This window comes from Vigna radiata, unplaced genomic scaffold, assembly GCF_000741045.1.
Source record: "Vigna radiata var. radiata cultivar VC1973A unplaced genomic scaffold, Vradiata_ver6 scaffold_246, whole genome shotgun sequence".
Lineage (NCBI taxonomy): Eukaryota > Viridiplantae > Streptophyta > Magnoliopsida > Fabales > Fabaceae > Vigna > Vigna radiata.
In genome coordinates, this window is record NW_014541805.1 from 460,141 (window position 1) to 472,876 (window position 12,736).

At 35.6% G+C, this 12,736-nt stretch overlaps 3 protein-coding genes across 8 annotated transcripts; 2 read left to right on the plus strand and 1 right to left on the minus strand.

The window, feature by feature from the left end:
• Positions 1-4,423, plus strand: LOC106778294 (MACPF domain-containing protein At1g14780). Of its 6 annotated transcripts, none has more exons than XM_022776137.1 (9): positions 1-120; positions 240-328; positions 419-655; positions 1,859-2,097; positions 2,274-2,478; positions 2,561-2,638; positions 2,740-2,923; positions 3,177-3,343; positions 3,467-4,423. In XM_022776137.1, exons 4-9 carry the CDS (start codon positions 1,859-1,861, stop codon positions 4,160-4,162), a joined length of 1,569 nt encoding a protein of 522 aa, XP_022631858.1. In that variant the 5' UTR covers positions 1-120; positions 240-328; positions 419-655; the 3' UTR covers positions 4,163-4,423. The 6 variants fall into 6 exon arrangements, with proteins under 6 accessions (XP_022631858.1, XP_022631860.1, XP_014521721.1 ...); XM_022776139.1 differs by having other exon boundaries at positions 488-655; XM_022776136.1 differs by having other exon boundaries at positions 3-143.
• Positions 4,424-6,820: 2,397 nt separating this feature from the next.
• Positions 6,821-8,340, minus strand: LOC106778277 (rho GDP-dissociation inhibitor 1). Its single transcript, XM_014666220.2, has 5 exons — positions 7,983-8,340; positions 7,818-7,884; positions 7,489-7,707; positions 7,277-7,401; positions 6,821-7,195 (listed from the first exon to the last, which is right to left on the minus strand). Exons 1-5 carry the CDS (start codon positions 8,232-8,234, stop codon positions 7,115-7,117), a joined length of 744 nt encoding a protein of 247 aa, XP_014521706.1. The 5' UTR covers positions 8,235-8,340; the 3' UTR covers positions 6,821-7,114.
• Positions 8,341-9,067: 727 nt separating this feature from the next.
• On the plus strand, positions 9,068-12,040 carry LOC106778251 (15-cis-zeta-carotene isomerase, chloroplastic). The gene is made up of 4 exons (XM_014666194.2): positions 9,068-9,554; positions 10,729-10,875; positions 11,018-11,227; positions 11,531-12,040. Exons 1-4 carry the CDS (start codon positions 9,135-9,137, stop codon positions 11,864-11,866), a joined length of 1,113 nt encoding a protein of 370 aa, XP_014521680.1. The 5' UTR covers positions 9,068-9,134; the 3' UTR covers positions 11,867-12,040.
• The last annotated feature ends 696 nt before the right edge of the window (positions 12,041-12,736 follow it).

A 12,736-nucleotide genomic window follows, 5' to 3' on the forward strand; every position in this document is an offset into this window, starting at 1 on the left:
GATTCTGATAATAGTAGTGGCGGGTACTCTCATTCTATCAAAGTTCAAACCTAATTTATTCTCTCTCCTTCCTCGAAGCTTCCTTCCGTTGAACACCAACACGCATTTCGCCAATCTCTGGTATTGTTGGGACAGCTTATATGGTTAGATTAACGCATGAATTATAGTGCTTTTTTAGAAATAGATGTGCTAGTTTTGAAGTATTAATTGAGTTTGTTTGTTATTTTAATGTGTTGCAGGAGAGAAAGCAGAGTGGTCCAAGGTCAAACCGCCACTACCGTATAGCAGTCACGTAGGGAAGGACGACCCATTAATTAAGGTTCATTAGGTACTTATACCTGCCTATGATAAGCCTTACTCTTAATATTATATGATATCTTGCTGAGAATTAACGAGTGCATGTTTGATGGCCATGGAGAGTGTGTTTCCAAATCCGATAGAGTGTCTGGGAAAAGGGTTTGATTTCACATGTGATTTCCGATTGAAGTTTGCCAAAGGAAAAGGAAGTAGAAGATTGGTGGTTGTTGATGAAGAGAACAGGAGGGACATTACTGTTCCTGGTACTGCTGCTACCATTCCCGATGTTTCCCAGGATATTCGCTGTGACAAGGGGGATCGCCTTCGTTTCACATCTGATGTTCTTCAATTCAATCAGGTTCTCTCCATAATTCTTGTTCACATTTTCGATTATATTTGTTGAATTTAATTCAAGTATATAGTGTCCATCCATAATATATAATAGATTTTCATGATTTTCTTATGAATTAGAAGTTAGTATTTTGTTAGAAGGAGAGTTTACCTCACAAGTCTCTTCTGGTGTATAAGAACATGAAATTGCTGAGTAGAGAAATCGTTTGTGAAATTGCTGAGTAGAGAAATTGTTTGTGAAATTGCTGAGTGGAGAAATCGTTTGTGAGATGTGGCAGAGGTTAATATAAATGAAAATTGGCTTGATGCTAGTTATCTATGGCAGTGATTTCTTAATGAGAATATGCTATGAACATATATATAGAGATTAATGCACCCTCTCTCGTAACTTCTTAATACAATAAAAAAAGCTTTTGAATGTTCTGTTTACAAATTCTGAAATGCAAACAAGATTTGAATTTTTATGTCTCATATGATTTTAGTTTATGGATTGGGACTTTTTTCTTACCTGAATGGTATGTTCTAGCACACTGCGTGAATTTCAATCTATTTGTGAAATTCTGCAAAACTTATCCGGTTGAATTCGTATGTGTGTCATGTTTCAAAAACTGTGCCAGTGACGATGCACATGTGACTTTTTCACAAACATGTTTAGTTTATTTATGTTCTGTGGAGTTTTAAAAATGTTACTTATGTTTACTACTTCAATAGATTAGAAAATAATGAACAAATTGACCAGTTGCTAGAGTATATCCTTGTAGACTACTCAACAATCCAGAATATATATATATATATATATATATATATATATATATATATATATATATATATATAATATTTATGAGCTCTTAATATATAACTTTTAGTTGTAAACTTAGCTCATTTAAATAATAGTTCAGTTTGACTTATACGTATATTTGTAAGAATGATATTTTAGGACCGGTATTTTGAGAATGACTTGGCTCCTATTTAGTTATAATAATAAGAATGAAACTATTTCTTTCTTTTTACTTGTTCTACATAGGACTAAAGTATGTTAGAAGTGAAAATTCTTTTATTTTCCTTTTATAGGCGCAACTATCATACAGTAGGAAAAAAAAAACTTGCTTGAGTCTGTAAGATATGACTTTGAATTAATTGATTCAATTTGTTACAATTTTTGTAGATAAGCAATTTAAGCATTGTTACATGACTCTTTTTTTACTAGCAGATGTCTGAGCTGCTAAATCAAAAGTCGGCAATACAGGGAAAAATTCCTTCTGGCTATTTTAATGCTCTTTTTGATCTGACTGGTGATTGGTATCGTGATGCTCATAACGTCAAGTATCTTGCTTTTGATGGTTATTTCATTTCCCTGTTCTATCTGCACCTTACTGCTTCACACCTCACACTGCAAGAGGAAGTGAAAAAGTCTGTTCCAGCTCAGTGGGACCCAGCTTCATTAACCAGGTAAGCACAAAGCCACAACAACAATTCACCATAGAAAGATAAAACAAAAGTCTCATGGTATTATGTAAAAGGGGGCAGGGAAACACGTTGAACTTAAGTGGCACACAATTTGGCTTAAGAATCTTGCACGATTTTGGATTATTAAGTAATGTTACTAATCAATTTTGTTAAGGCAGGTTCATTCAAACATATGGAACACACATAATAACAGGTATGGCTGTTGGAGGTCAAGATGTAATATGTGTCAAACAAAAGCATTCTTCAAAGGTTTCATCTGGTGATCTGAGAAGAAATTTAGAGAATCTAGGAGATTTTTTATTTCAAGATTTAAGAAGCCCTTCTCAACAACAGACAAACACCTCTGCAGAAGCCAAACACAAAGTAATGATATATAGCACATTATTTTCTATAGTTTTGACAAATTTGTTACTTATCTGTTGATGCAGTCTCTCTTATTCATTAGGTTCCTGAGGTCTTCAATCAAGTGATGCAATCAAACACAACGCAGTTCACCAGCATTTCAGAAACTTCAAGCAAGGATGTAAGTCACAAAAAGAGAAATATTTGCCATTTGAAATTTAAAATGAATAAGAATTAAAATTTTGGAAGTTGTTAATGTCTTAATTTTTTATGTTGGAATAGGGCCTCACTATCATCTGTTCAAAAAGAGGAGGAGATGTGTTCAAGCATGGTCACTCAAATTGGCTCCAGACAGTGGCTTCTAGTCCTGAAGCTATCCTCTTCAAGTTTGTGCCTATTTCCTCACTTCTCACAGGAATTCCTGGAAGTGGCTATCTTACTCATGCAATCAATTTGTATTTACGCTGTACGTTCTTCTCAGATTGACTAATAATTCTATGATGTACTACTTTTATACGTATCCACTTTATACTGTTTCAATGATTAACCGTTAGGAAGATAACCACTAACACAATTTAACTATTTTGGACTTAACATTATCCTTGGCACCCTTTACTAAAGTACATGTGTTTCAAAGCCATAATTTCTTGCACACAGTCATCTAGGATTTTCTTACCTTTAAGGAACACAACACTTATTGATTCATTTGTGCTTTACAGACAAGCCCCTTCCCGAAGATTTACAATGCTTTTTGGAGTTTCAAATTCCAAGGCAATGGGCACCCATGTTTTATGAGCTACCTCTGAGGCATCAAAGGAAAAAGAGTACTTCCCCTTCCCTGCAATTTGGTTTCATGTCTCCCAAGCTTCATGTCAGTTCTACACAGGTGCTTCTCTTAGCCTAACCCTTCCTCCTATTTGAGCAAAGTTGTGCTTATAATTGACATCAATTATGTGTGCATTGATTGTTTGTTAATCATGACATTTTATTCTATGCGAAACAATGTCAGGTAGTGAGTGAAGAAAAGCCTGTGGTAGGCCTCCGTCTGTACTTGGAAGGAAGAAAATGTAATAGACTTGCAATACATGTACACCATCTTTCAAGCCTCCCAAAGACAATGATCCACTCTTCAGGCGCATCTTTGTGGCGAGGATCTGATGAAAATGAATACTGTGACACCTTTCTGGAACCAATAAGGTGGAAGGGATTTGCAAACGTGTGCACTGCAGTGGTTAAACACGACCCTAACTGGTTGCAAGAATCAGGTGGGGGTGGGGGTGTTTACATTGTAACCGGTGCACAGCTCATTAGCAAAGGGAATTGGCCAAAAAATGTGCTTCACTTGCGCCTCCAATATACCCACATAGCCAATTGCAGTATCAGGAAGTCAGACTGGGGTGGTGCACCTGAGGCTTCAAGAAAATCATCTTTCCTCACAAATTTAAGCACGACATTTTCATTCACACAACAAAGTGTGACTACTTATCCTCAGAAGCAGGCTCCCACTTTACTTGACTCTGGTGTTTATCCAGATGGTCCACCTGTGCCTGTTCGTTCTGGAAAACTGCTTAAATACGTGGATACAAGCGAGGTTCTGAGGGGTCCACATGATGCTCCTGGACATTGGTTGGTAACAGCTGCTAAGCTTGTGACTGAGGGTGGTAAGATTGGATTGCAGGTCAAGTTTGCACTGTTAGACTACTAGTTATTCTTTCCAAGTTAGTTCTCTTTTATGGATGCGTAGAGAGTAGAGAAACATTGGTAGATTCATTTGTTGCTTAATTTTTTTGTGAACTTATATAGCTCACATGTACATAGGCATATGCTTTCTAATCACTTTGTACAGTGCAGTATACAAAAATGAGAGGTGTTTAACTTTGGCCAATACAAAATTAAAATGTGGCTATATGCATTGGCTTGGTTTGGGGTCTTAATTTACAATTTAATCGACGTTCTACCAACTTGTGAAAAATTTGAAGGAAAAAAACAAAAGTAAGGGAACCCCAACTACTCCAACTCGTTGCAAATGAATCCAGGCATATCATGATGATGGCCCATCATAGAATTTCATGGTCCAATTTATTGCAACATGAAATGGTGGTTCTGTTCGAGTTTTACGTGGACAAAACCAAATCGATCGTGCACGAATATACGGAAGAAAACTTTCATTTTAATTTTCTTAGGTCAACTAGAACGAACCCATAATTGACTTCATTATGTTGTTGGGTTGCGCCGTGCAATGTATGTCAAACCAACTTCCTATGACCTTTGGTTTGCTTTGTAGTCAAACTCAAACACGATTTTCGCTTCTTGAAAATTCAAGCACTTATTTAGTCATTATGTTATGGAAACAAAAAGGCGATAAATGATGTTGAACGATTGAGAAAAATCTCATCCAAACTACATAGTTTTATGCATTGGACAATGATATTTTGACAAACACTTTTTGACAACTTTTTTTACAACAGGACACGTATCATCATTTTATTGGTCTATTTGAATTTATGTTTAAAAAATATTTAAAACGGACCAATCACAAGCTATCACGTATGTGTTGTCAAAAAATTGTTAAAAAAAATGTTGTTAAAAAGAAGTTTTTCTTATGCATTTTTCGGCTTTTTTTTAGGGCGGTCAAATTCAATTAACTCCACTCATCACAATTCCTTACAGATTATTCCAAAGAAAAGTTGATTGTGTAACTTTTTTTACTAACCATAAAACAATCGATTCTACTCACTTTATAGACTATCGGTGAGTCAACCTGCTTCATTTATTTAAAATGGAAAACAAAACTAATTCAATTCAATTCAATTGTTTAGTATTTGGTTATCATTATTAATTTGAATAACGTTTAGTATACATGTTCATTGTTTTCAGTAACTGAATACTTTTTATTCCTTAATATGAAAAGTATGCCTGGACCCTAAACCAGTGTTTTAACTTGTTATTTAAGTAATGTTGAAAACTATTAAAGTGTCATTCCTGCATGGCTTGTGCTTGTGATTCATGAAATGATTAATGTCAGTAATTACTAAGCAACTTTACTTTGAACGAAAGTAAGGTTAAATAATGTCCTTTACCTTTGCTCAAATTATTCCATACCCGACATCACATTATCACAACAATCACAAAAAGATTATCAGTGAATTAACACCATTCCAGTTCCACATAATTCTTTTCTGCCGAAGGAATCATCAACTACAGGGCATGCATGTAATGATAGCACACTGCACACCACAGAGTAGCAACTGCATATTTTGGAAAAAGCTCCTTAAAAGTGTTGGTATAATAACATTGTATGCATTTTAAATTAAGCTAAAAGCTATCTACATTCTTGTTGCTTTTTCAAAGAAACAAAAATATAATGAAGATGCTTTTGAATTACTTACTTCTGAATGTATGCATATAATTTTACAGCTTTCTTTTGTTACAGTTAAAAGTGTTCATGATTTGTCAGAAAATATAAGATAGCTAGCCTTACACTTACGGTTAATAATGGTCAAATTATGCATTTAACTGTAATCAACGTCATAATAGAATGTTCTTGTAATTATAATACAGATACATCCTATCCAACACTTGTATGATTTGATACATTAATTTTTCTGGAAAAGCATGATACTGAGGAATTTAGTGAGCATAGTAATGAGAAGTGTGAGAACATGTTAAAACTGCAAGGAAATGGTTTCATGTGACCCACCCCATGTGTGCAATCATAGCTAGCAATATAGCATTCTGAATTTCTTTAACTCGTAACCACCATCATTACGCACTGATTCAAAATGAGTTGGCATCGATTAGATTCAAGACAAACAGAAGTAGGATATTTTATGACAATTGAAAGAACAAATCAGCCAACACAACAAACTAACAGTAAGTTAGCAAAGCCTATGCTATAAGCAATTATTGATTACATAAATCATAATTGGTATGAGATCATAAAATTAGTTCAATCTCCAATCACTCACAAAATGGTATAAAGGAAAGTGTTCACGCATTCAAATTTTGGTCCATCATCATCGGCGGGTTAGGGGCCCATTTTTAGTTTCATCAGTAGTTCTGCCTTTTCCTTTATTTTTCATTTTTTAGTAAAGTGCTTGAGGCATGTATGTGGGCATTCATATGATGAGAAAAGCTTTTGGCCCCAATAGAACTTACGAACCTTTAGGCCATTTGCATAAGAAAGCACATGCAGCAGTAGTTGAGAATACTCAGGTAGTTGAGAGTACTCTTCAAAAATATAATTTTTAAGCTTAATTCAACTTTATAAAAAAGACTTGGAACAGACTTATAAAGAGAAATTTGCAATCATTTATAAATCGTCTTATCATGTAGATTTCCAAGAGATAGTAATTCAATTTTCTTTTATCGCTTCAACCTTCATTCACATTCCAATCAATTAACTACTCTACGGGGAATCTTAAGTCAATGAGTGCAACTTTCACAGTAAAAATTAAGAGTGATTTTATTTGTCACATCTTGGCATTAGAAAAAGGAAAAGGATTGAAATGGTAACACAAGCATACGGCACGCACGTTTACATTCGTGCTAACTGAATTTGATTAACAACTAAAACAAGTTGGGTTCCAATATGTTCCAAAGAGACACACAAAAGGCCAAAGGAAAGATAATTTTCCAAGTTGCTCAAGGTCAAATCTCATTCAGGTTTTGTCCAATTCTTCTGAATTTCGAAGTAGTAATTAACGTCCAAGTAGCATTTTTGATCGTCATCTACAAACTGAAACAAGAAAATTTAGTGAGTTCATACTATTTGTTATACAGTAGTATTCAACCTTTTAAGTTTGATCGAATGTGTTACCTTGGTTCTTGCTGCATAGGTTCCCCTGACGAACATGCCACAAGGGGTGCTTTCTTCTTCCAATGAATACGTATATGGTTCCTTCTGGGGACTAAAAGTTCCCAACATCTTTTTTCTGCTGGCCACTGTTACAAGAGATGAAAAATACTGTCAAACATTATTCAATTCCACCCAAAGAAAATAAGTTAAACACCAGGAATACTGTCTCAGACCTCTAACGCCAGTTTTCCAAATAACATTCGTGTATTTGAGACCAGAAACGATGTTGTTGGAGACAGAGAAGGTGAATTTCATGGCGCACTTGCTTCCTTCCTTAAGGATGAAGAGGCTTTTCTTAGGATCATTTGTAAATGGAATTGGCAGGACTAGATCAGGCCTGTCTGGGCTTGTAATAGTGAGGCTCAAAATCTTCACATCAGGGTCTTTAGTTGCTGCATTCCAACCAAACATTAATCACTGTAAGGGTTATCTTGGTGAAATAATAAAGATGGAATTGGTAAAGAAGAATTTGAAAGAGTTAAAGAGAAAAACGAAGCACCACCTCCAACGAAAGACATATCAACACTGCCCAGAAGTTGCTCCTTCCATTTTCTCAAACTCTCGTCATCCTTTGAACACAAAAGAAAAATCTTTCATCAAAAAGACAGCTGCAAAACCAAAGGGTGTGAAGAAACATTCAAAAACAAAAGGGAAAAGACGCTCTCACTTTATCTTTCTCAAGCTGTTCCTTGAGGGTGATTTGGGGACCAATATCCAGTTCTCTGTCAGATTCCAACTTGGAATCATCATCATCTTCCTCTGGCTCAGTCTCTTCTGCAACATCAGAGTTGGCACTATCACCGTACGGGGGCTGCTCTGGTTCGCCACCAACAACGTTGTTGCTGTTGTCGTTGTCGTTTGGTTTGTTTTTGAGCTCTTCCACAAAACGAGAAGTTGTGGAAGACACAGCAGCAGACATTTTCAAGGTAAGAGACACCGAAAGCAAACCCTTTTTGTTGCTAAACTAGGGAATGGGCAACAGAATTGAGAGTAACGGATTGTGAATTTGAAATGTATGAGCATTGTCCTTACACTTATATAATGAATGAATGACAGAATGATTTAAAGGGACACATGCCGATGTGGGCCCGGGAATGTTATAGTAGTCACCAAAAGCAGTTGAGATAAAAACCGCTGATGGTGGAGATCAGATTTCATAGAAACTTGATCCATTTTTATCATTCAATCATTTACATTTATTTTGTCCGAGGTAAGTTGTCAATAACTCGCAATTATATACTCCTGCTAGAATCATTGCTGTCGCTCTGATACGAGGAATTTTATAAACTTTGAGCCTGAATATTACCTACATCTTCTCACTCTCTGTAACAACACCCTTTAATTACAGCGACTCAAAAAATATCATATATCAAAATAGAGAGGTATATCTTATGTCAAAATTAAAATAATTTCAAAACAAGAGATTAATCAGATTTTGAGACTGTGTTAATATTCATTTAATATAAGGTACTATGTTAAGTTTTTTATTCACTAGAATTAAAGATCTTAAAGTAAATTATTAATTAAGAAAAAGAAGTTATGATAGCATGAACATTTAACAAGTTTATCAACTTAATATTATTCGGTTTTAATTTTTTCATTAAGATAAATTATTATTGAGATACTGTTTGTTTTACATATTAAGATATTAAGTCGATATCAATAATAATTGAACCTAATATTGTATAAATATGACATTTTTAAATTTGACAGTGGAAATAGTTAAATTGAGTATGAATTATATTTGTTTGCTTATTTATCTTTGTGAGTGAAATCGAAGTAGTGTTCCGAAAACAGAGGGGAAAAGAAGAGAAGTAAGATGGCAAACTCTGTTGTGGTGGCTACTTCAGTCTCTCTGTTTTCCAAGTATGCCCAGCGTCGTCCATCCTTTTTTCCTCTCTCTTCTTCCAATTCAATCCCCAAAACAAACCTAAATTTTAACTCTCAATGCTTTTCCAATTTGCTTCTTTCCCATTCAAAATCGCCGATTTATGGTCGCCACTTCGTTCTCCGTACTTCAATCAAACAGAGCGAGAGCGAGAACGAGACGGAGTTAGGGCTCGTTGGGGAGGACTCTGCCGTGTTTCAATTGGGCGAACAGAAAATATCTTCGTGGATTTATTTCTCGGCCATTCTGGGAGTGGTTCTCTATGTTCTCAACGTCGCATGGATTGACAATTCAACTGGCTACGGCAAAGCTTTCATTGACGCCGTTTCAACGCTTTCCGATTCTCATGAGGTTACGGTCGTTTAATTTTTTCCAACAATTTCCACTATTTTGTATTCCGTGTTCTGTTCCTACAACCGAGGTAGCTTACTTACCAGTCCCTAGTGTGTTTAGAAATAAAAACGGATAATTTCTTGTTTTCTTTGAAATTTGGGTATGTTTGCGCGAATGGATGTGTTTAGAATCAATGAAAAGGAAGGGTGGGTTGACTTTTCATTTTCAATTGTAAAAGTGATGTTAATGTATATGACCGCCTCTTTCCGCACTCAAAGGGGTCTGAACAAGGTCCATGTTTTTTTTTTCTTTGAATTGTTGAGAGTGGAGTGCACACACGGCTCAAATGAATAGCTTGTCGTGGAATTGGATTGAATTTGGAAGACCTTTCCCCTTGTCGTTGAGCCAGTTTGAATAAAACTCCTTAACGAGCACTGTGAGGAGAAGAAAGTCAAATGAATCAAGGATGAAAACGAATCAAAATTCCCTATAATTTATAATTAAGTTGTGCTACTCAAGTTTTTTCTGAAGTTCCTTCTTTGACCTTGTTCCCAAGTCTAGGTATATTGATTTTAACTTGTGGCAGAAATTTAATTCATTTTATTTTGTTCTCCTATAAGTGTTTGTTAAGTTTATACAGTCTGGCTCTTACTCTTCACCCACTGGTAATTTTTGTTTATCCTTAAGAAAAAGTGGAAAGGTGTTTGTTGAAAAGTACGCCAACTTGCCTGGGAAAAAAGAAGTAAAAGTAAAGTGTGTCAGTTGGAGGCGATGAACTTCCCCGAAAATTTGTACATTCTACATGTGAAAATAGTTTGCAATACAAACTTGACAGTATCACTGGACTAATCATGGCCAAAGGGAAACAACATAGTACCATCAACCTTTTCTCTAGGAGCCTACAAAAGGTGGGTGGAACTACGACCATGTATAACGTAAAGAGCTAAGTCCAGTTTTTTACATAATGGCTTGAGATCATTACGAAGGTGCTTATTTTGTAGCCACACACCCTCTTAACACAATTCATAAGCAGATCTTTGTTTTTCTTTTAGTTGTACGGATTGTCTAGTTGTCTGTATCATTCAATTAACTCACTTCAAAGATGTAATAGTATCTGTTTCATTTAAATAACACATTTGAAGGTTGCAGTAGTGCTTGGTTGTTTACTAACTCTTTTCATGGTATTCTGCAGGTGGTAATGCTAATGCTGATTCTCATCTTTGCTGGTGTCCACAGTGGCTTGGCTAGCTTCAGGAACACTGGCGAGAAACTCATTGGAGAAAGACCTTTCCGTGTACTCTTTGCAGGGTTATCGTTACCCTTGGCTGTCAGTACTGTTGTGAGTTACTGCTCTGTATCCCCTAATAACTGATGTCCATCTCTTTTTATTTAATTTAGATTTATAGCATATTTTTGTAATAAGAGAAAGCTTGAAGTTGATTCAAACTAAATTACTTTGCTTATTTTCTGTCATGATACAGGTGTATTTTATTAATCACAGATATGATGGACTTCAACTCTGGCAGGTCCAGGATGCTCCTGGGCTTCATCAACTTCTGTGGATTTCAAATTTCATTTCTTTCTTTTTCCTATACCCTTCAACTTTCAATCTTTTAGAGGTAGCAGCTGTTGACAAGCCTAAACTACATCTATGGGAAACTGGGATCATAAGAATAACCAGGCATCCACAGGTATCCATCTAATACCGTTGACACTGATAAATTCTGTGAAGTTCATGATTTTTGTTGTTTTCATAATTTGAGCCAATGAATAAACTTTTTCTGATTCAAATCTTTCTTCTTTCTTTGGTAATGCGTCTCTTTTCTTTTTCTTTTCTTTTTTCTCTTGCTGCATAATCTAATATAGTTGGAGTGGCAACACCTCACTAAAATCTTCTGAAAACACCCTCTTAATTCTGTCTTGCGCAATGTAAACCCTTGCCCCATTTACTTTTACTTCAGATACATTTCTTGCACTTGACGTTTGCTCTTCAGATGGTTGGGCAGGTTATCTGGTGTCTTGCTCATACGATTTGGATTGGAAATTCTGTGGCCGTTGCAGCCTCATTTGGCTTAATTGCACACCATCTGTTTGGTGTCTGGAATGGAGACAGACGACTGGCTATAAAATTTGGGGAGGATTTTGAATTAGTTAAGAGTCGAACAAGTGTTGTCCCTTTTGCAGCAATTCTTGATGGCAGACAAAAGTTACCTCAAGATTTCTACAAGGAGTTTCTTCGACTGCCATACTTGACAATTACTGCACTTACCTTAGGAGCTTACTTTGCACACCCGCTTATGCAGGCTGCTAGTTTCAACCTTCATTGGTAGACACAACACATCCTGTCCCTTTTATGTAAAATCTACTGTTTATCTATAGACGCAGATGAAGAGATCAAAGAAAAAAATCAAATAAAATAAAAGGATATAAAAGAAATGAATTGAAAAACTATACGGAGTAAATGTACATGTTCGCTAGCAGTGCATACTAAACTGCTCCTTCAATATTTTTTCCCTAAAAATGTTAAATGTTCTCAATTTGCAATCAATCATATTGAAAAATATCCCGAATTAATAGAAGTGTGACTGAGAACTCAGTATCATAACTAATTATTATTTAATAGAAATATAAACAGAATTAAACAGAATTAAATAGGGAGAGGGATATTCAGAACATCATAATACTGCATCCACCACTGTTTTAATAATTGCTTTAACGAACGTGTTAGTTGTCAGATTTTCTTCAGTTTATTTCATGTTATTTTTGTGTAAAAGCACTTTTAAGAATACAAACACTTAAATCAACATAGCTGCTTCATCTTAGACTCTGCAACATAAATGTGACATCTTTAAATGGCAATGCCAAATTTGGAATGCTATGTAGGTGTTATTATTATTGATGCAGATGTTGTTCACCTTTAAATGGAAAAGCATCTCACATCTCTATGCTGCTTTGCCCATGCTGGATTCAACTTTCAACTCTCTCTCTTTTTTTTTTTTCCATCTTTCTTCCAACACCAATCTCTCAATCACTTTCACAATACACTGTGATCAACCACGTTCATCAGGTTGTTTGGCCCATGCACAATGGCAGTGCAGAGTGGTAGACTGGTGGGTCCCCATCATGTTTTTATCTTGAATTTGGCATTGTTCACTTCGTTGTTCATCACCTCAACGTACTCCAACATTCATATTCATAAG

What these genes read in the sequence shown, in the direction of transcription:
- LOC106778294 (XM_014666235.2), top strand. Translation starts at nt 407, where the DNA reads ATGGCCATGGAGAGTGTGTTTCCAAATCCGATAGAGTGTCTGGGAAAA. An exon ending in GACCCAGCTTCATTAACCAG is followed by an intron (nt 2,098 to 2,273) that starts GTAAGCACAAAG and finishes TTGTTAAGGCAG; the next exon opens with GTTCATTCAAACATATGGAA. An exon ending in TTCATGTCAGTTCTACACAG is followed by an intron (nt 3,344 to 3,466) that starts GTGCTTCTCTTA and finishes AAACAATGTCAG; the next exon opens with GTAGTGAGTGAAGAAAAGCC.
- LOC106778277 (XM_014666220.2), bottom strand. Translation starts at nt 8,234, where the DNA reads ATGTCTGCTGCTGTGTCTTCCACAACTTCTCGTTTTGTGGAAGAGCTC. An exon ending in TTGGAAAACTGGCGTTAGAG is followed by an intron (nt 7,402 to 7,488) that starts GTCTGAGACAGT and finishes CTCTTGTAACAG; the next exon opens with TGGCCAGCAGAAAAAAGATG. An exon ending in CCTATGCAGCAAGAACCAAG is followed by an intron (nt 7,196 to 7,276) that starts GTAACACATTCG and finishes TTCTTGTTTCAG; the next exon opens with TTTGTAGATGACGATCAAAA.
- LOC106778251 (XM_014666194.2), top strand. Translation starts at nt 9,135, where the DNA reads ATGGCAAACTCTGTTGTGGTGGCTACTTCAGTCTCTCTGTTTTCCAAG. An exon ending in CGCTTTCCGATTCTCATGAG is followed by an intron (nt 9,555 to 10,728) that starts GTTACGGTCGTT and finishes GGTATTCTGCAG; the next exon opens with GTGGTAATGCTAATGCTGAT. An exon ending in GAATAACCAGGCATCCACAG is followed by an intron (nt 11,228 to 11,530) that starts GTATCCATCTAA and finishes TTTGCTCTTCAG; the next exon opens with ATGGTTGGGCAGGTTATCTG.